Source organism: Colossoma macropomum, unplaced genomic scaffold (genome assembly GCF_904425465.1).
Source record: "Colossoma macropomum unplaced genomic scaffold, Colossoma_macropomum, whole genome shotgun sequence".
In the NCBI taxonomy this organism is placed as follows: Eukaryota; Metazoa; Chordata; class Actinopteri; order Characiformes; family Serrasalmidae; genus Colossoma; species Colossoma macropomum.
In genome coordinates, this window is record NW_023494809.1 from 9,587,203 (window position 1) to 9,610,131 (window position 22,929).

The 22,929-nt window shown below is 38.1% G+C and overlaps 1 protein-coding gene across 1 annotated transcript in view; it reads right to left on the bottom strand.

The window, feature by feature from the left end:
* The window catches only part of csmd3a (CUB and Sushi multiple domains 3a), a 457,456-nt gene that overhangs the window by 13,257 nt on the left and 421,270 nt on the right, over positions 1–22,929 (bottom strand). The window contains exons 61-64 of the mRNA XM_036558514.1: positions 11,508–11,681; positions 9,917–9,990; positions 2,667–2,778; positions 2,181–2,360 (exon numbers count right to left, since the gene is read on the bottom strand). Of these exons, the coding sequence (XP_036414407.1) occupies positions 2,181–2,360; positions 2,667–2,778; positions 9,917–9,990; positions 11,508–11,681 (540 nt within the window). The remainder of the gene's footprint in view (positions 1–2,180; positions 2,361–2,666; positions 2,779–9,916; positions 9,991–11,507; positions 11,682–22,929) is intronic.

The following is a 22,929-nucleotide window of genomic DNA, read 5'->3' on the forward strand; positions in this document are numbered from 1 at the left end:
TTAGGGTGACACTTGAAAACAAGGGGTAGGGGTAAAAAGAAGAAATGGGATTGGGCTTAAGTAAAATATCAAAGATATGTTGCTGTCAAGAAGAGGAAAAAATAGACTTAAAATCACAAATCAAACAGGGAAGCTGCTGGTGTCCCTAGAGGAGTCCAGACCTCAACAACACTAATTGTATTTGAGCTTATGGATTGTGAGAAGCAGAAAGTTCAACCAACTTCTAATACTGAACTTTGGAGGTGTGGAAAAATATCCCTGCAGATTTCTTTGAAAAACTGAAAGCATGTCTCCTAAAAATAATGGAGGCTATAAAAAAGGTAATGTTTGGACACGTTAAATACTGAAAAACATCCTATGAAGTTGTTGAGGCGTTTGTGTCATTTTCTGTTACATAAATTTAAATGTAGTTTTCTGCACTTCTTTCTTGGCACTTAAAAAAAATGACTTATTTAATGGCAGTTTTGGAAGGGTCGTAAATGGAAGGGTCGTCTCTGACTTTTGCACATTATAACTAAAAAAAGTAGTTTTGAAGATGAGATAACAGGAATGTTTTGTAAAACATTCCCCCTGATCCTAAATGTAAACAGTCAGCCAAGATAAATATAGTTTGCTTTTTTAGCTTTGTGCTGAACTGAACTGATGTAGCTAACAAGTAATGGAAACTCAAAGCCACTGGTTTAGCATTGTGCAAACTGCACGCTCAAATCATTACACACAAACCACACTGAGCTGTTAGGTACACTCATTTTTGCTGAACTGTTCCTTTAAGGTAAACATCAGTCATGACTCAACCACTGCAGAGCAACAGGGCATCGCAAATTCAAGTGTAAAATCTCTTAAAAATGAAAGAAGCTTGTGAAGGAGCAATCTGCAACAACCAGGTTTTCCAAGGGAGACCACAGCAGCTGACCACAGAAAAATCATTAGAGCTGTGAAGAGAACGCCCAAAATAGCAGGCAAAGAAATGGCAGCGAGTCTGCAGGGTGTAGGGGTGAGAGTATCACTGTCCGTAGAACATTTCCACAGGAGAAACAGAGAAGCTACACTGCAAGATCTCATCAGCTCCAAGGCCAGAAAGCCAACGACAATGAAAATTCCGCAGATTTATGCAAGGAGTGCATTAGAAAGTAGGAGTGAAGCATTTTAAATAAGCCAAGTAAGTTTGCTGATTTAAATCCATTTGACTTAACCATGCTTCACCCACAAATAGCTGCAGGCATTACAGAAAGTTGGCAAAAATATCAGTCAACCTAATGAGAAATTGTAGCACAACTCAGTTTTGGACAAACAGTTAAACAGATGTGTGTGTTAATATCAGATGTGGCTTTTTGTTGTTATAGTCAAGGTTTTTAGGGATAAACATCTGATTGATAGGCTAAGCAGTCACTGGTCACATTGGCTAAGAAGTCAACTGGCTTCATATGAGTTGGTGTCGATTGCAATCAGTCACAAGAGCATTAGTGAGGTCAGCCACTGATGCTGGATGATTAGTTCTGGATCACAACTCTTCCCAAAGGTACTTGATGTAGCTGCATCACTCCAGAGATGCAGCTCAGCAGCCCAGTGCCCTTTAGCCAACCCTTGGCATTGGGCATGGTGACCTTAGGCTCCAGAGCTTCATATTCTATTGACAATGCTTTTTATAGTGATTATACGAGCTGCATCTGCAATGGGTGCACCTTAAAGTAGCTAATAGACTCACTAGAAAGTGTCTGGGTACTTTTGGACATATATAAACATGGAAGATGATTTAATCATGAATGTTTTCTCTAGTCTATAAGGCAATCTAGCAGCCGAAGCTATGGCTAAAGGCACTTTGCAAAGGAGCATTGATAGCTCAATTGTCCCAATACTTAAAGTCAACTGAAAATTAGGTTGTAAACACCAAAAATTACAAATCTGTATTAAAATATTACCCTGAAATAAAAGCTGACACTCCATCCTTTAGCCTTGTATCTGTCTTTTGATCTGAAGCACAAACTTCATGAATATGCAAAAAAAGGAAATCCAGTTTACTCCACTGTCCCAGTACTTGTGCTTCTCAATACAGCGAAGCAAAAGTTCAAGCAGAAGGCAAACTGAATTTCAAAGAGTTTTCAGTGACCAAACAGCTTGGCCATGCATTTGTGAGTCTGTTTGTGTGTGTATATCTGCGTGAGGGTGTACGGTTGGCCTACTTCTGCAGACGGGCACTTTCCCGGTCCAGGATCCGTCCGGCCGGCACACTCTGTGCTCGGAGCCCCCGGTGAGTATGTAGCCAGGCTGGCACGAATAGAGCAGCGTGTAGCCAAACACAGGCAGATCCATGCCCAGCACGTTGGCATGCGGCGGGCTCCGCGGCTGCTTGCATGAGTGGGCTGCACGGGGACACACGGAGAGCTAGGTCAGGTGAGTTCCACCTAAGCTGTCACATTCTGACGGATAACACCTCCGCAACACGCGCTAACTAGACCATAACAAATGAGACCACATGGAGAACGGGGTGGGGAAGCCCCGCGTTTGTTATTTTACTGGAAAATGAGATGAATAGTGCTGGACTGCTGGAGGGCGATGCTGAAATGGGACATGTAAGGAAAATGGATGAGTTCTCCTTGGAGGTAAGCACGGTTCTTCTGGCTAGCAGAGCTAGTGGAGAACCCTGAGGGAAGAAAAGAGGGACTTACGGATGCATTCGGGCTGGGAGCCGCTCCAGGTGAGGTCAGCCTGGCAGGTCCGTGTAGTGGAGCCCAATAACAGGTGGCCGGTCTGACAGTGAAACCTCACCATACTGCCCACCTGAGATATGATACACATTTTTAGAAACCAGAAGTCAAGATGTGTATAGTCACTCATGCATATATAGCACTGTGCAAAAGTCTTGGGCAGCCAAGAAAATTGTTTTCAACTGTTTATCACAGCAGGAAGTGTAATATTGCATTAGAATAAATACACAGTAAAATGTAAGAAGAATTTCTCAAGTTAGTAATAATAAAGTCTAATTTCTAAAGTTACTAATGTGTTGATTAGAAGAATAGTGTTAGAGGAACACAGGTTGCTACACTCAGGTTCCTGCTGATTCAATTTAATGAAGGACAGATCAGAGAAACCTGGATGCTATATAAATGCTAGATTTCCTCAAGGAGAGATTTGGAAATGGTTAAGCTGACAAACTCACACTTAACTGTACTATTTATTTTAGGGCTGTCACAATTATTACATAATTGTCTGATCGCAATTATTTGAGATAATCACGATTATTTAATCTAACCAATTATTTTCCACATAGATCATTAGATTTCACAAATATATTGTATTGCAACAAGCATAATGTGAGCCGAATGCATTTTCATTAGTTGGCTTGAGCCAAACAATTGTAAATAAAAGAAACCACTTTCTTCTATTTCTTGGTTCTAACTTAGAGTTGTAACTTTTAACTGTGTGCTGTAACATGTTCAGGCAGAATGCTTCTTAATTTGACAGCTACTATAGCTAATGCTAACTGTAGCCTGTATGTTCTTCACTCACATTTTCAGTTTTAAGAGAAAAATGTGCACTTTGGTTGACTGTAACTGTGTTTGCTACTACAGAGAGAAAGCTTTACTTAGCTAACTAGCTAGTTTTTTCTCTTAAGCTAGCGAGTGGCACTACACACCTCTCTTTTTTTCTCTTTTCCCTTACCCTTCTTCTCTTTTACTACGAGTCTGTCGACTCGTGTTTTGTTGTTATTGACTCAAGGGACATTCTGATGGAAATCTGGATTGAGTTTGAGTAGTTTTTGATATGTCTGCCTGAGCACTGCACCCTAACTGTGCTACAGAAAACAAACTCTTCATTTCATGATTGGGGCTGCAACAAACAAGGATTTCAAATGGGACCAAGAACAAAAACAACAGTAAAATAGCTCAATTCGGCTTCTTTTTGCCAGCTTCCTATTCAAATTGTCTGTTCCACCTTAAATAGTGCTGCAGGTACATTCTTGTACCTGTATACCTTTTAAGGTAACTGCTGCATTCTTTAAGGTGGAATGAAAAAAAAAAAAACAACTTCAGATTCGCGAGAAGAGGAACAATGTAACATTCAACTGCTCTGGAACTTTAAACCTGGTTAACTGGCAAATGATGGATTATTTTAATTATGACTACAATAATGATTTTCTCAGTACAACACTCCGAGTTTTCCCTTAATGCTTAGTGGCCTCATTATGTGAAATATGTGAAATGATGTGAATTCTGAGGATAAATATCAATAAGTTGTAATCTGTCAAGCCATACACTTACAAAACATGGTTCTTCAAGGTTTCTTCAGTAAAAGAAATATTTCTATTTAGAACATGAGATCTGTATAGAAGCATTTATGCTTAAAATACTTCTGTGCATGGTGAAATGGTTCTTTAGATTGATGGAGAACCAGAAAGGCTTCTGCTACTGTTATGATGTCAAGCTTGCAACCAGTTTTGGTACTATATAAAACAATTAAAAAGGTTCTATATAGAACCATATACAACACATTCTCCAGCAATAAAATAACAACCATTGTCTTTACTGCAGAACTATTTAAAAAACATATTTTTTAAGCATGTACCTGATAATTTATCAGTACTAATCTGCAGATACCTGGCTGGTATGATCCACAGATTCATCACTGTAATCTGTAGCTATACAGAAAAAAACGTAAACTACGTTTAGGACAGTTTAATATCTGCTGCAACCCTTTATTGTTGCCTCTGCTGCTGTCTTGGTTAAAACTAGGTGGAGTTGAGGAAACTTCAGAACACTCTCCTAAGGAAGTGTGTGGAGCATAGCATCTCTCTTTTATTACAAGTTCAAAAAAGTAAACAGTTTTCTCTCAAAGCTAATGAGCTGTGCACTATTATGTAAATCTCTCTTTCTCTCTCGTTACCCCTCCTCTTTCATTGTAAGGTGTAGCAAACACTTATAACAATGAACTTTTAAAGAACAAATGTGGTGGGTATCCTGAAAGATTCAATTATTTAGCTTCTCTACCAATATCATCAAATCAATGACAGCACTTCCCTCACAGGATGAAGATCTCACTGTCTATGTACATGTATTATCACTCTCGTCTGAAAACAGTGTTAATGTTAATGTCATGTGTTAAACTTCTGTCTGAATAATTGTTCCAATTTACTTGAATATTATCTGAGTAAATATTTAAATGAGCATATCATTTGGAGTAGAAACATAATGCTGGTGTCAGCAGAAAGAGGTTTTCCTCCCCATAACAAAACTCAAAATGTTTCTGGATTGCATGTGACTCAATATCACCCATATGCACATGCATTCAGAGACACCCACACACCAACCAACCACAAACTTCACAACCTTTGACTGACCCGATGCAAAATACTCCAATCAAAGCCAAGAGAATTTCAAAGCCAACAGAGACTTTTGAATCCAAGAGGTTCAGCACAGACCAAATGACCGTCACAGTTGCTGATAATCAGTTTTTTTCTCAGGAAATCACAGCAATCAAGATACTCAGACGAGCAGTACTCTCAGAGCCTTTCAGCCTTTCCCCTAAACTGATTATTGCTTTTTATAAGTTTCCTTTTCCCTCACAAAGAAGTCATTTCATATCTATAGAGCTGCATATATTTCTGCAGATGAGCGGCGTGCGATTCAGCAGCTGGAGTTCTACTGCCCTGCAGAGATCAGTTCCAGCCTTAATCTAACACGTCTTACACTTGCATTCAGACGCTCCTGAAGACCTTGATTAGCTTGGTCAGGTGTGTTCGATACGAGCTGGAACTGAACTCTGCGGGCTGCCCACACCTGCTGAGGTAAAGACCCGGTCACAAGTTTGGACACACCAGGCTGAATGTGTGTGAGGCAATTTGATCTAAAGGCTTGCTTTGGAATGCTTTGGAATCCACATGTGTCCAGATATTTTTGAAAATGTAGTTTTTTTTCTCTGCATTTTGGCCTCTCGTCCACATAAAAATGTCCCTTTCGCTCACTAAAAACGAGGTTGTTAAACACCCCCCAGGGTGGAAAATTCTGAAAAGTTTTCAATGTTTTCATGTGGACAGACAAAATGCCGCCTTTTGAAAACGCTGATATCATGCCGTTATATTGTGTGCACCTTTTTATTATTTATAACTTTGTCTGAAATATGACTGACGACTTCTGTGTGATCTGCAATTAGGGAGTTGATAATATGGTTATAACTGAATTTGGCTTTACTTTTCCTTTTAACTGCTGTGCGAAGGCGTCAGAATCTCAGGAGCTCAGTTCCTGTAAATGGGGTGTCACCTTGATGCAAATATGAAAAATACCTCAGTGATTCTGAAGATGTGACTTGATGATCATTAACCAAAGTTAGATTTGAAAAAAAAATCTAACTGCTTCATTAAAATGGAGTTAAAAGCTAGAAAACTTTATGTCTCTGCCTCTGCCTGCAAGTCAAAGCCTACAGTGTTTGTAATATGCCACTGTAACTTATTAGACAGACTCAGTTTCAGCTTCACTGTGCACTCTATGTTTTATGCAGTGCACACGGTGCCCTTCGGTATAAAATATTATGTTCATCTCGCCCTCTACTGGGCTGGAATGCTCAAAAGATCATTTATGTTTTTGCGTTTTCATGTGGACAGAAATTTTCAAAAACTCTGCTGATGTGGATGAAGTGAATGTGAAAACTGTTTTTCAAAACATCTGGAAATGTCTGGATGATGCTTTTCCAAATATTTCCAAAACCAAAATTTTAATTTTAATTTTATTTAGATCATGTGTTCAGCCAGTTTGCTGGAATATGGGCTACTGGATCTAAGTCCTCCCTCTCTTTCAGAGAAAAGTGGCTTCACTATAAGGTTTAATATTTTGGCATCTACATTGTTTCCTTCCTGATAATAAATGACTAGAAGCTTATTATTCTGGACTTCTGCAGACTCAAGAACAAGAGCACTGCCAAAAGGTTAAAAATACAAACGGGCTAAGATGGAGCTGATGTACAGTCCAAAATCTGAGACCACATAGAAACCTATAAATAAACAGAACGTTTAATATTTTATAATTTTTAAAACAAAATAAAGTTATAACAAGTAAATGGAAGATGAAATATTCAAGATTCTGCAGTATTTCTAGAACACTGGTCAAATGTGACCATGTTAAGTAAGTTTCATTAAAATTAAGCATTTCATACCAAACCACTCTGAATGATTCTGTTGACATGTAAACCAGTTAATAATGCAGAAAAATTGAGAGTTCCCCTTCAAGAGAAAAGCTAAGAAGGAAATGAAAAAAAGTTTTTTGAAGAGTAATAATTTATCTCAACTAATTTTTAAGGATGTAGGTAAGAAGAAAAGGCACATGTAAGAAGAATTTCTTGATTTTGTGAAAGCAGCTCCTGTTCAGCTGTTATGTTCTGTTCATACTGTATTTCATAAGTGCAACTGAATAGCTGAAGAGGTAAAAGCATGATATTAGAAAGCAGGGGCAACATGTTCCTTTTCTTCTTAACTCCCCTAGTAATTTGCATCTCTGGGCGTCACATGGGAGGGGAGCTGCTCCTTTGGATTGGTTTGGCATTTTTTACACAAATCTAGATGTTTTATTTCACAGCTTTGAAGTCTTCACTATTATTCTAAAATGTGGAAAATATTGAAAGGAAGAAAACCCTTCGAGCAAGCATGTCCAAACTTTCCCTAATGCTGAGAGGGGGGTGCGTACTGAGCATATTGAGATAAATAAGCTCTCTGGTTTCTCTTGGAACATAAAGACTGATTACATTATCCATGTCCGTGGGAGAGGCAACCCAGCGTGACTTGCACAAATGGCGTTTTGCTAGCCACCCAATCCACATAGATCCAAATAAAGAGGACTAGCTTTCTATTTTGGCCTTCAGTGCTTATTCCTCACAGCTGCGAGATCCCCAAGCCGAGCTGAAAAACAGATCAGACTGGATCGTTTTTCCCATTAACGGGCGACGCTATCCTTTCCCCTTAGCCACGCTTAATCCAGGTGCCCGCTCCCATCGTGTCATTCGAGGGTGAGACCTGCCAGCCGAGGGTACAGGAAATAATGACTTTCCATTCTGGGTAATGAAAGCACCTGGCGTAGCTTTTCTTTGAGCTCGTCCCTTTGAGAGGGGAATCTGAAAGCGCTTAACGCTAGCGATGGTGACGGCGAGATCAGAAACGGAGCGTGTAAGAAACGAGGATTCTCCGCAGACAATGAGAGCTGACAGAGAAGGCGACAGTCAGACACATCTTTTAGCTGCCGGAAGCTTCTCAGACACCATTCCGCTGAACGATCCTGACAATAAGTCAATTGTGCTTTAGAAGAAAGGGCAGTTGGGAAGAAATGACAACACTCTGGCTGTGACACACAAATGAATCTCCTGAATCCGAAACACTTCTGACGCCCGCAGTGGCATTAATCATTTCAGTGAAACTGAAACGGGAAACAATGAAAAGTTGACCATGATAAACAAGAGGCACTTTCACAATTGCTATATACAGTGAATACAGAATACAGTTTATAACAAAGAAGGTAATTAAGCTGATTAGAGCCACCTTCTCTTGTTTTTTAGCTTGTGTTTACAGCAATTCAGGGTGAAGACAGTGTGCTACAGCAAATTAACTCTCAAAATTGACTGCCTGTGCAGCACATGTCAAAAGTTTGGACAAACTTGATTAAATGTATGTTTTTCATAACATTAAAGACGTTCTGATTTAAAGGCTTTTGCTGAAATGATTGAAATGTGTTTCAAATACAAAAACTGTCAAGTTGATGTCCAACAGGCAGTATTCTGCAACAAACTACTGCTAATGTTTATGGTCTTCAAGTGAGTTTGAAAAGCATCCTGAAAACTGCAGGTCTTTCTAACATCCCACACACACAAAATGGTGTCCTGCACTTCAAAGAATATTAAAGAAACATTTTTTTGATTAAAACATTATCATTTGAAATATGTATAGCCTAAAAATGTAGTTCTTGTAATGCCTCACTCCAATGATCCTGCACTAACCTTCTAAATAGGCTGTTGCTGAGAAAACGTTATTTTTTGAAGGGAAGAAAGGAGAAAAATACATGGCTGTGTAATTTTATGTATATATTTCAAAAATATTTTTGACCATGTAAATATATATAAAATTTCATAAATGTTTGTATGCAAACGTTTGAAAGCCCCTGTTAAAATTACATTTTGTGAAAATAAGTGAATACATTCTTAATATGGAGGTTGAATGTGGCATTTTCAGCTAATTTTAGTGCACATTTTCTATTTATTTGCTGAATTAATAGAATTTAATGTAATGTAAATTCAGCAAATAAACAGTAATTGTGCATTAAATGTGCAGAAGTGTGTGTTAACTTATTTTCACTTAGAAAATCAACATCATCATGTCATTTGACCAGGTGTGCCGAAGCTTTTGCATATGACTGAACATTTTGCATATTTTTTAATATGGCAAGAGCTAATGCTGAGTGAAAAATGAAAGTGTAAGAAAAACTAAAATAAAACTGCTAAACAGACAAAATCATAAGAAATCTGAAGAATGATAGCCGTTATTTGAAAGGTGCTGCTGCCATCTTCAAAGTAATCGTGCCTTCCTCTATTTGGTGTTAAAATACATGCAATTTTTCTGCTCAGTTCATGTTAGTAAATTGATCCAGGACGTTATTTTGCATAGTGCCCTCCCCTATTTTTGCGGCTTTGTAGCGCCCTAGCTTGCACACAAAAACACTCTCTAAGCGTATGTTGACTGGCTCCAAGTGTACAAAGCTGTATCAAGGCAAAAGATTTTTTAAACTAAAAATCTAAAATAATCTAAAATGTGGAATATAGTAAAAATAAGGAAAAAAACATTTATGAGTAGATGTCCAAACTTTTGACTGGTGCTGTATGTCACAGTGTTGCCTCTACAGGGCTTCCTCTGCTCTACACTATCAGCCCTGGTCAAGCTTTTTCCTACCTTGAAGCCCAAGCTTGCGTTCAGAGAGCCGTACTCAGGAGTGCCTGGATTTTCACATGTCGTCCTGGTTGGTTCTACAGTGACAGACACACATATGGCACATTGATATCACCATCATCATCATCATCACTGTCATTATCATTATCGTTATCATAATCATTAACATCATCATGCATTACCATTATCATCAACAGCACCATCAACATCATGATCACCAACAAACGTTTTTTCCATCTTTTCATGTATGATCCAGATTGCTTTAGGGAAATTGGCCAATGGTATAAAAGCGACTTCAGAGGACACTATTGTATAGACCCCTTTCTTTACTGTTCTATTGCTTTTTATTGCATTATGTGGAGAGGGAGGAAATAAATCCCAAGCTAAATTCCCAGACTAAAGCCAAACCATGTACAGCTCTCACTGAGCTGGCTGTGTAAAAGTGGCTCAAACTGGGTCAATATAGTGGCTGAGAAGACCCAACAAACTGCAAATAAAAATGAGCAGCACTTTCATTTAAATGGCAACATATGTGCAACGTAGTGTAGCTGTAAAATTTTAAATAGTAATAGCAGATATGATGGATAACTACCGCAGTACAGCTATGACAGGTCAGACAGCTACCTGTTAACCATGAATTTACTGAATCATTATTATCAACTTCTGTCAGTGATTTTCTATCACAGATATTCCATTCCCTTCAAAAGTCTTCCAGAAAATTTTCCATTGTGTTGTGTAATGGCTTTGCAGTGTTTCTGAAATCGCCTGTGTTTCTGGATTTGCAGCATGTTTGCAAAATGTAGTTCTGACATTGTTTTGTTGATGATTGTGTTTTCTGAATTTGCAATGCATCTATGAGTTTGCAACGTGTTTTTAATTGTACCATGTGTAGAGTCTTCTTACCACCACAGTTCAATGCTAAAAGATACTGCAGTTTTATGCACAGTTTAACTTGATTACTTCATTAAAAATAATGAAAAGTTACCTTCTCAATGATCATTTGGTAGTCTAGAAGATGATAATGCATATTTTAAGTTCTACTGCTCTCTCTTACAGTAAGAAGTCCAATGGGCACTCCCATGTGTATAGTTTTTTACCAGTATAAACCAGAGTTTTTACATTTTCAATGAAGACGTTTTAAAGACATCTTCGATTTTCCTCCCTCATTGAATCACTGCATGGTTTGTTGTTTTTCACCAGCAGCAACATTCATGTTTAACACATAGGACCCTGGGTTTGACCCACATGTATTATGCATGGAAAACCTGAATAAGTTACTTTGACTGTTACCTGTGGACTCACGGAGCATCAGATAATAGCTTTAGCTTTGGTTTTACACTGTGGCCTATGATTCCATTTTCACTAGGGAGTTTAAGAAATTGCAAAGTTTACAGAATTAATGCTGAGAGAGTCAGATTCACTTCAACAATATGAAACACACAAGAAACCAAAGAAATAATCTTCCTTTTTGGTGTATTAGACAGTAAAACATAAAAATCCAACCCACAAAAAAATAAATCTGAAAAAAAGGTAAAAAATGAAAACAGAATTTGAAAAAGAAAAAGAAAAATCAACAAAATGCTTTGAGTTTTACCTATACATCGAGGCTGGGTGCCGCTCCAGGTGCCATCAGCCTGACAGATGCGTGTAGACGAGCCCACCATCAAGTAGGGGGCACTGCAGCTGTACAGCACTTCAGATTTAAAGATGAAACTCTGCCCCTCTCGCTTGGCGTAGGAAGGAAGGCCAGGATCACCACAGAATTTAGCTGTAAACACACAAGATTCTGATGTTCACATGAGCGAAGATATCAGTCAACATGCAGCTATTTTTCAGTAAATTTTTACTGAACGAGGAATCAAATTACCAAGAATACTTTTTTCAATAAGAATTCTGCAACTAGCATTAACTCTTCAGATTCACCTTCAAAGTGCCTCTTCATTTTAATCAATGTTTATTACTCATAGTTCAGTGAAACAAGCAGAGGAATTGTGATGAAAGTGCAGATTCTGACCTTTCAATACAAACCACATTTGTATTTGTTAGTAGAAAATGAGATTTTATTATGATTTGACATGGATGAAGAACTATCGCACATTATATTCTACAAAAAAATAAAAAATCTGTACATTTTTGCCATGATTTTGTCATTTTAACATCAAATCAAATAGAAAAAGTTTCAATTGCTGCCCCAAACCTGTTGGTAGTATGGCAGCATTTTCTGGACTTTTTCAAATTAAAACGCAAATTTGACAATGCTAATTAAACTGTGTATTGACAACTGTGAGTGTGTGCATTACTGAAGACATAAATTTTAAGCATTTTCATAAACAATAAAAATGAAATGTCAAAGGCACTTTGCTTTTCCATATTAAACTGCAAATGAAAATATACATTTAGCACTTGAATTTGAATTACGTCTTAAATAATGCAAACTCATGTGGGAAATGCAATCATAAATACGCAACTTCATTAGCATTTTTAAATTTGCATGTGAAATTGAAAAAAGTCTGGAATACGCTGCCATACTGACAGGGAGCTGAAATCAGATACAGATGTCATTCATTATGTATTAATCATGTAATTGCATAATTTACATAAACAACAAAATGACAATGATAATGCTGCAGTCAACGAGTGGGAATTTGGAGTCTGGAATTGTGTGATTTTCAACTTTGTAGAGTGTACAAGCTAAAATGTGGGGAAAAAACATGGACATTGCCATGAAAACAAGCTTTATTAGCAACAAGCCAATGCTAATGAAATGAGTGATGAATATTAACGATGTATTTACCCTTTCAAAAAGGCAAACTGTATATTCAGTGTTATAGATATAAACAAACACTGTGTCTGTATGTTGAGTGGTGGTACTTCATTACTGCTGATCGTGTGAGCAGCCGTGCTGATACAACCTCAAATGATGAACCCAAATTTGGGAACACCTTCCCAGTTTTCCGAGTAGGAGCTCCTAGTTCTGGGGATGTTTTTTTTTCACTATTTAGAGAAAGTTCTAAATTATGAAGTGGAACACAGCATTATTACAGCTATACAAGCTGAAATCGTAACACCTTCCTGACTTTTTAAGTAGGAACTGCCAATTTAATTTATAAATTTGTTTTTTCCCAAGTTGGAAATTCCAAGTTAAGAGCTTTAGTTGAACGCAACATAGCTCTAGGCTGAAGGGTTAAGCAAATACTAACTAAATTCCTTTTAAACGAAGAGTACAGTTTTAAAATGTTTAATAACTATTTTTGTGTCATGAAGTGGTTTTGTATATGAAATCAAAAGAATATTTCTGTGTAAATGAACCAGCATTTTGGTGTTAAAAAGCACACCGAGATGTAGCTAGGAGATACAAATGAGCCTGAACAGTGCTAAAATAGATTAGTTTATTATGAAACTACAGAATGATTTTGTAGAGCTCAGTTCTCCAGCAGATAAAAAAAACACAATCCATAATCCTCCAGCCCTCTGCCTCTGCCCTGGCTCCTATCCATCCCCAGTGCGTCTCATTATACACAGGACTCGGTGACCTTATCATTTTCTATTCTCTTTCTGTCGCACTCTATCCCACAGCACTGTACTGCCTGCATGAGCCACGTGTCGATGAAGTACCCGTGTGTTTAATTGCTTAATTAGGGACAGGCTGGAATGAACAAATTGTCTCCAGGATAGATTAAGGGGCTAAAAATGAGGATAACCAATAAAAACATTACATACACTATATGACTATATGCCTTCACACTCATTGCTAAGGTGGATAAAATTAAGCACATAGCCATGGAACCAAATCATCTAAACCCTATATTTAACTGAAAATAGTACAAAAACAACATATGTTAAACCAGAGAAATTTTTAGTTTTTTTATAAATATACACTAATTTTGAATTTAATTCCAACACCACATTTCTAAGTAGTTAAGATGGGGGCAACAAAAGCCTGGTAAAGTTGTGTAATGCTAAAAAAGAAAAAAAAACACCTGGTGATTAATTGGCAACAGGTCAGTAACATGATTGAGCATAAAAAGAGCATCTCAGAGAGGCTGAGTCTTTCAGAGGTAAAGATGAGGAGGGTTCACCACTCTGTGAAAGACTGTACAGGCAAATAGTGCAACAATTCATGAATAACAATGTAAAATGTTCATGAATCTCAATGTAAAATAGCAAAGAACTTGGGGATTTGATCATCTACAGTTCATAATGTTATTATATTCAGAGAATCTGGAGAAATCTCTATGTAGGGGAAATGGCTGAAAACCAATATATACCAATAGTGATCTTCAGGCTCTCAGGCATCACGGCTTTAAAAACAGACCTGGAAATCATGGGCTCAGGAACACTTCCAAAAAACATAGTTAATCACTGGATCCGCAAATACAAGTTAAAACTCTACCATGCACAGAAGAAACCATATATAAACAGGATCCAGGAATGCTGCCACCTTCTCTGGGCCTGAGCTCATTTGAGATGGACTGAGGGGAAGTGGAAAAGTGTTCTGTGGTCCGACAAATCAACATCTGAAATTCTTTTTGGAAATCATGAACGCTGTGTCCTCCGGGTTAAAGACCTGGCTTGTTATCAGTTCAAAAGCCAGCATCCATAGTGGTATGGGGGTGAATCGGTGCACCTTCCTGCAGTCCAGGTTTGTCACTAATTAAAACATCTGGCACATTATGAAACAAAAAATATGACAAAGGAGAATCCGAACTGTTGAGCAGCTGAAATCCTGCAACAAACAAGAACGGGAAAACATCCACTTTTAAAAACTAAAGCAATTGATCTCCTTAGTTAGTACACTGAAATGATGTTTTAGGACAAAATATTATAGCAGAATTATTGTAAAATAACCACTCAGACATCAGGCATTGTATTCATAACCATTTCATAAAACAGCTTTCTATGAAGGTGCTTTTAAAAGTATTAAGAGCTTTAGACGAGGGTTTCTCAACCGCTGACCGTGGACAACCAGTGGGCCGTGAATCACCCTCTAGTGGTCTGCGGCCCACATTCAGCAGTAGTTTGTAGTGGGCCGGTAACCACACTTTACGTCATAACAAAATTTATGAAAAAATTATTAACTTAAAAATAAGCAGGATCACTAAACAATACACATATTCATAGAGACGTACACATAAAAACACCGCAGGAGTGGGCTAAATAAACATCATCAGTTTGAGATTACGCAACCGCTATGCAGTCAGTTAGCTAGCCAGATGGAAGAGTTTCTCAGTGCTTTCCCAACTACCTCATTGTGGACCGATCAAACTTTTTCTTCAATTTGGTTCATTTTCTTTAATTGATCCATCTTTTTGTGAATACTCCACTCGCACAAAGGTGCAATCTAAACAAAGGAACCATAGTCCAGCAAAAATTGGACCAAAGAGTGTCTCTATTTTCATGCAAATGGTAGCAAATGTGAAAGTAACAGGGCACTTGTATCTCTGCAAAATTTCTAACCAATAAACAAGCACTCGCATGTATAATTTTGCCGTTGCAGTATAAAACCAACTGATCCAAATGAAAAAATACAATCACAAAAAAACAAGCTCTGGTTTGGACTTTAGCAAACAAACTAGGTAAGGAAACAGCCTAGGGGAACCCTGGCTCAGTTTGATGCTGGTGGGAATGCATTTTCACGATGGTCAGCGCCAAAAGAGGGAATTCAACATCAGGGCATGCTTGCTTTTTTTTCTAGCAGCACATCAGAACTGAACTGTCTGTTTGATTTTGGCACATGTTGCCAAATGTATTTTTGGCCAAGCAAGAGCAACCTGCCTAGTTAAATTTACAGTGATAAACCAGTCATAAAGAAGCAAATATCAAGGGGTTAGTGTGGAGGATAATGACGCTAATGCGATGCACTGCAGGTTCTAAAGCGAATGTTTCCATAACATCACAGTCCAAATGTGCCCTGAAAGCTAGCTATCTTGTGGGTACATTATAATCTGTGATTTAACTGAAACGGACGATCTGATCTTTTTCATGCCGTACTTCCCATGTTTACAGTTTATATATTAAAAAAAACAAACATTTTATTAAAAAAAAGTTGAACAATCCTGACACCCTGACACTGAATGACTTTGTTTACATTGTAATGATTCCAGAAATTTTGAAAAATCAGTGAAATTCCCCTCTAATTCACCCTAGTTACTGCTTAATTATGTAGTAATTAGCTGCCTATTAATTATCAAACACTGGCTGGATGAGGCTTAATAAAGGCTTTAGATGGGCATTATAATGTCCCATCATACTGAAGTGTTGCTGAAGATTTTTCTTTAGATGAATCAACATACAGACAAAGTAGCTGGTTAAATTTATATTTAAATTATTTTTGCATATTTGTCACACTAATTAGTTTCAGATGCTCATACAAAATGTAAAAACAAGGAGAATATGATGAAACACAAAACAACAGTTTTTAAATGATCTTATTTATTGAAGGAAAATGTTTTGCAACATCTGTAACACTTGTGTGAAAAAGTAATTGCCCCTGGTTGTACCACCAAATGTTTACTTAAAATGTCTTTCAGTCTTTCACATTGCTGTGGAGTGACCCACTCTCTTTTGCAGCATTGCTTAATTCAGCCACACGAGAGGCCTTTCAAGCACGAATGCTGTGTTAGCTTTCAAAAAGTTCCACTTTTGACTCCATTATTTCAAAAGGCTTGGGGGTCATCAACGTGTCTTTGGCAAATGTGAGAAGAGCCTTTATATTCTTTTTGGTTTGTAATGGTTTTTGCTGAGCCACTCTCCCATGGATACCATTTTTCGTTTTCTTTCTAATGGTGGAATCATGAACACTGACCTGATGTGAGGTGAGCAAAGTCTGCAGTTCCTTAGATGTTCGTCTGGGACCTTTTGTGATTTCCTAAAAGAGTCACTGCTGTGCTGTTCTTACCAGCCACTTCTGGGAAGATTCACCACTGTTCCAAGTTTTCTACACTTGGCAATAATGGCTCTCATTGTGGTTCACTGGAATTCCTTAGAAATGGCTAAGACTGATATAATTCAGTAAACTTTCTCATGTCTTCTGGAGTTTCTTTTGATCGCAGCACAGGGTGTTGCATGTTGAGACCTTTTAGCCCACTTCACATTACTGGAGAGGTTCTAAGTTATGTTCAGATTCAACATGGTTGGCGGTAACCAAACCTTTGTGTGTTTAGTTTAATTGATCTCAATTAGCAACTAAATTTGGTTAACTGGTTGACTGAGTAACTAAGGGGGCAAATACATTTTTGCACAGGGCCAGCTGGTGCTGGATAACTTTTTTCCTTCAATATATGATCATACAAAGACTGTATTTTTTAATTACACAGGTTGTCTTATATAAAATTTTGTTTAAAAATCTGAAACAATAGAGGGTGACAAATATGCAAAAACAGAAGAAATCAAACTTTTTCACAGCACTGTAGCCTTAACATCAGCTGATTTTATCAGCAAACCAACTTATCAGTCAGTCCCTAATAATTACAAGCCTGAGGAGTTATGTATAAGTGCCCAAGTTAAGCAGCCAGTCAGCTCTGTAAGTGGTGGGTGAGGGAGAAAATGATGGACGGCTTCCTGACAGCCTGACGAGAAATGCATTTTTCATATATAAAAGTTCAAAGGGCAAAACCGTTTGACATATAAATTACAGCCAAACGACTGGAAATCCGATATTTAAACGTCAGGAAGCGAGAAAGGAAATTTTAGTGTTGGTGTCCCTTAAGCCACAAGTCGACTCACCTGAATATAAATCAAAAGTAATGATCTCGTTCTAAAAAGCTCAGAGGCCAAAGGGCTGTGGCAGCTGCCACACAGTCTGATGTATATTTCAACAGGCGGAATAAAGGAAGACAGAGCGCAGGGCTTCGGTGTGCTGGCTTTCGAGACTCACGCTGCTGCTCAAGCCGCAAAGAATGGAACAGAAATACAGCTGAATCCGAGTGGCTAATCAAATGGCACGGATTTGAACAGTGTGGCATCAGCACAGCAGCACTTAATTCACATCAGTGGCTGATGGGCCCTGTTAAACGCTAACCGTCTCTAAATGGCAGATCAGTGGAAGCTATGGGGATCAAGGAGATGTTGCAGGATTTCAAACCATCTTTAACTTCTCTCTCACACGTAAAACCTTCATGCTCTACTGTTGAAAAAACCTCCAAGAAATAAGGACCTACAGATACAAAGCTAAAATAGTGGAACTAAAGCAGCAATTTTCTATAGCTTTTCTAGAACTTTTATGTACCAAAAACAGTCATAGGTTACTTTACAAGACCATTTCCAATCTCTCTTTAGAACTAAACTGTCTCTTTTTGTTACTATGCCTTTAAGACTATAGAAGATAAACAACATTTGTTCTGACTGGCTGCCCTCTATTGTGTCTCATTCAAAAAGCAGTCCAGGCTAAAATGGCAGAAAAAACTGTAAAGTTGAGAATCAAATCTTCTCAAGGACATGGAGAAAAACTAATCTTCAGGAAGGCTGCACTGATCCATTTGTTTCCTGACAGCCAGGAACAGCAGTGTTTAATCGTTTCCTCACATTTTCCACTCCAATAACTCTATCACTGCTACAGACTGTCTGCAGTAACAACCCCCCCTATGACTTCAGTGAAAATGAGTGGGGCTAAACTGCTGTATACTGAATGGATGGTCATATGAAAACTGTTGTGACATCACAACCATGATGAAAAAGATTTTTTTTAGTATGGACTGTGGACTGAGTGGTATGTTTTGAAACTATAACAATGCTTACATACTACATCAAACTCTTATCTCAAAAAAGTAAGGAAAATTAGTTTTTTTCCAAGATGGCCTGGTAACAATACGCTATCTGTTCCTGAAGCTTCAGTACGTAAAGTCTCTTGAATTATGAAAAACACTGACATGCTGTTATCTTCAAAAAGGTATTCTATAATGTTCATATGATACATGTGGTCAATTTAACAGACTGCAGTATGCTACAGGACGCGCAGGAGGTGATATGGCTTCATTACACACACAAAGAAAAACACTTTTTCTGCTAGTTTTATTAGTAAATTAATAGAAAAAATATATACTTATAAAAATGTATATGCAAAGGTTTGGGCACCGCTAGTCAAATTACGTTTTGCAAAAAATAAGTTAACATGTCCTCTTCAGAAAACATACGTCTGTGCATTTTAATGCTCAGTTACTGCTTTTTTGCTGAATTTAAATAATTGGGAAAATAAGTAAATAAAATGTAAAATTTTGGCATGTGCAAAAGTTATGGCACATTTCATATGTTTAATTTTTTTTCCAAAATGTTAAACTCAGTAATTATTTTGCACAAAAATTCCCTGTGCTGGATGTATTACTAACTAGTAATGTGTACTAACTTTATAGGAGGGATAAAAGTAAAATCAGGAAAAAAGAAAAGTTAGCTTTGTGGTTTCAGTGTAAAAATATAGAAGTAAACTTAAAACACAAAACATGTCATAGATGATTAACTACATCTGGCCTGCGGGCCAGCAGTTTAAGACCCCTGTTGTAGGAGATGTATTGTTTTCCTAGGGAGCCCAGTGAAAAATTGCTTTCTCTGCATTGCTCTGGGATATAAGAGGCTACACTTTAGCAATATATATGATAAAAAGCTACTTTTAGTGACTGAATTAACATTGGTAATAAAAAGATAACTCCCAGGTTTCATACTTGGTATATAAAGAGAAATATCTGCAGCACAGTTGGTTGGCCTGTGTTTTTGGTGTAGGAAGAAAACTGTGTATGTTTCATTCTTTTCAGTGAGTCATTCCTTTAACTGATTACAGAAACAATGTTTAGTTAGAGTCCTGTTCCAGAACGCAGTGCTTCGCGAATGCTGATGCGTTCTCTGGCACACTTGGCAAGATTAGAATGTCTGACGGAGGTTTGTAGGGGAAGGGGGGGGGTTCTCCAGTGGGAGCGCGACAGGCTGATGATGGATAAACATGCAAATGGGAGGTCGTGGAGAGGCTTCTTCAGTCACAACACGCAAACAAGTCCCGTCATTGCTTATTCCGCTCCCATCACCATGGTGTCACGGGCCAAATCTGCCTCTGCCAACAAAAGAGTCAGCGATGTGCTTACTGTATGCTGCCTCAAATCTAATCCAGCCCTCTTTTTTCCTGTCTGTGTGCTTGGAAGGATAATTTCAGCAGCTCCGGCCCATACCGCCCCGACCAAGCTGTACATAATAAATGGATCTGGCGAAGGCCCAGCTAGGCCTCGGTGTCGGAGAAAGTTTCCTTGATGAATAATACAGGGCTTCTGAGATGCTCGGAACGCCACACAACAAAAGCAGAATCTAAAAAGCCCATATCATGGAAAACTGAATTTTCTTTGGTTTTTCATTTTTAATAATTAAAATGTTCAATATAGTATGTAAACACTGTGAAAGTTTCAAAACATACTGCTCATTTCCCAGTCCATATGGTAGTGTAGTCAGAGACCTCCATTCTTTTATTTAATTTTCAGTAAAAATAGCCATTACGTACAATTTATTTATTTTCAGGAGATATTTTAGAGATTAACCTTTGTGTGGTGTTGCTATGTTTGTTACTCAGTGGTCTGGTGGACCCACCACATCATTGTTTTTTAAATAAATACACAAATACACAACAATTTATGTAAAAATAGCAGATGTTTAAAATATCACAGTGGCCAGCGTAGGGTTCTCCTTTAGCAGCTGTAGCCAGTCAGCAGCCTGTCCATGTTGTCCACCCTCCACACTTTTATTCCCCGCAGGTTCACCCCAACACCACATGCGTAATATAAATGTGTAGGGGGTGAACAGAGTGAAGTCACTGAAAATGTGTTCTTTCATATGTTCTTCACAGAAAATGAGCAAAGGCCAAGGAGTCTGAGGTTGAAATAATAATAAATCACATAATTTTCTTCCTTTGGTAAACACTGAAAATGGGTCCCACAGACCTGAACAGGAGTTAGAGTCTGCACTTCTAACTTCTCCGTTTGGTTTGTTTTGTGTTAAAACTCACAAAAAGGAGGCAAAAATGCTGTACTGTACACCACACAAGGGTTAAATATAAGATAATCCACTCGTATAACAAAGGATGAAGTCAAAGTAAAATAAAAAAAAACAGTTTTACAGAGTTTTTTTTTTTTAACTTTTTACAAATGATTAAAAGATGCAGAGGAAAATGGGACTTTGTACAACCACCTGCACGACGTGGTAGATCACCAAAACTGACCCTATCCACTTTTGCCTTGGATCTGGAAAACTGCAGCTTCTAAGACTGAAAAATATTGAAAAAACTGGAAGCATTTCCAGAAAAGAATGTTCTAAAGTTGAAGTGTAGACACATTAAACACTGAAAAATGATTCTACATTTAGTTGTTGAGGCTTTTGTATAATTTGCTGTCTGATTTTTTTTTTTTATAAACTATAGAGTGGTCTCTCACCTTTGCACAGTACTGTATGGAAAGCTGCAAAAAACAGCCTGTTTTGACAAACTCAAGTTATAAAGAGTGTTTCAGCCTGGGCTGCTGTTTGAGTCCAGAGTCACAGTCCAGAGCCAATCAGAACAGAGGAAAATTACACATATTAGTCTTAAAGGCGTAGTAACAAAAATAGCCTGTTTACTTCTGAGGGAATAAACAAGGTTGGAAAACGGTGACGTGAAAAAAATGGATTACGACATTTTGATCTATAAACACATATAAATGCCATAAGTGAACCTCAGGAGGAGGAAAATACAAGAAAATTGTTGTAAACGAGCTCTTTAATTTTTGCCCCAAAGCCTTCCGCTGAAGAGGTTGACTGTTCGAGCAGCTTGTGCTGCAGTGCTGTCCACAGTGCTGAATATGTGTTAGCATGATTAAATACATCCATTAAAGCCTCTGATTCAGCTCTTTAATATTCACACTTGCTGCTTGAGCTTCGCTCTGTGAGCCACAGCCCTAATACCTGAGCTGCCACTCTGGTTTGCTCATACTGACATGATTTGCAGTGCTTTAACTGCATATTACTGTAACGCTAATCCTGTAGCTCAGGCAGATCCTCTCCCGGAGTGAATTACCATTCGCGCCTTATCAGCACTAAATGAGCAACAGAATTTTCAGAGGTGTTTTTTTTCCACCCTGGACATGCATTTTTCTTCACCCTTCTTCAGCAGCTGGCACTGTGCCATGATTTGCTCCAGCAATTTTTTCTGAAAGAATTGCAAATGGAGGCCGGAACAATCAAACTACGACAGACGCATGACATGTGGGGTCATGGGGGTCTCTGTACAGCATGATCACCCGGGGGGGTCTCAAGGCCAGGCTGAGTAAGGCTTTCATATACTTTCTTCAAAGCAGAAGGAAGTCCTGAACTCCAGATCACACTGCACGTACACTGGCCGTCAAAAGTCTGGCGACACCTACGATCCAAGCCAGCAGGTTTTCTTTGCTACAATAACTTTAAGGGGCTCATTCTAGTCTAGTCATGTTCTAGTAAAAACGGCCGTTAAGTACAAGTTATTTATTTTTCAGTGTTAGAAAAAACAGTAGAAAACATATTTGACAGAAAAAACACAGAAGCCTCGACAAATAAATGTAATAATCACGTTTTTCAGTATTTAGTGTGTCCACTTTTTACCATTATTACAGCTTCCATTTGTTTTAGGAGACTCACTTTCAGTCTTTCAAAGAAACCTGCAGGGATATTTTTTCACACATCCAAAGTTCCGTCTCAGAGGCTGGCTGAACTTTCTGATTCTTATGATCATATGTAACTGCAATTACACATTTGGACACATCAGTCCATAAAACCTTACTCCACATCTCAGATATCCAGTTTCACTGTTCTATTTCAAATTGTCTTCTTTTTTCTTCTACTTTCTTTTCTAAGTAAGGGCTTCTTGACAGCTACACATACCACACCTGTTGTCTTCTCACAGTGGAAGGATGGACAGAAACACATGTGGAGCTTGATTTCCTCCTCTCTCAAAGATGAAAGCTTTAAGGACTGTCTGTCTGATGAAGACAGTTTTATTTGTCTTCCAGGTGAATGTTAGGAGACCCACTAACTGCTTTTTC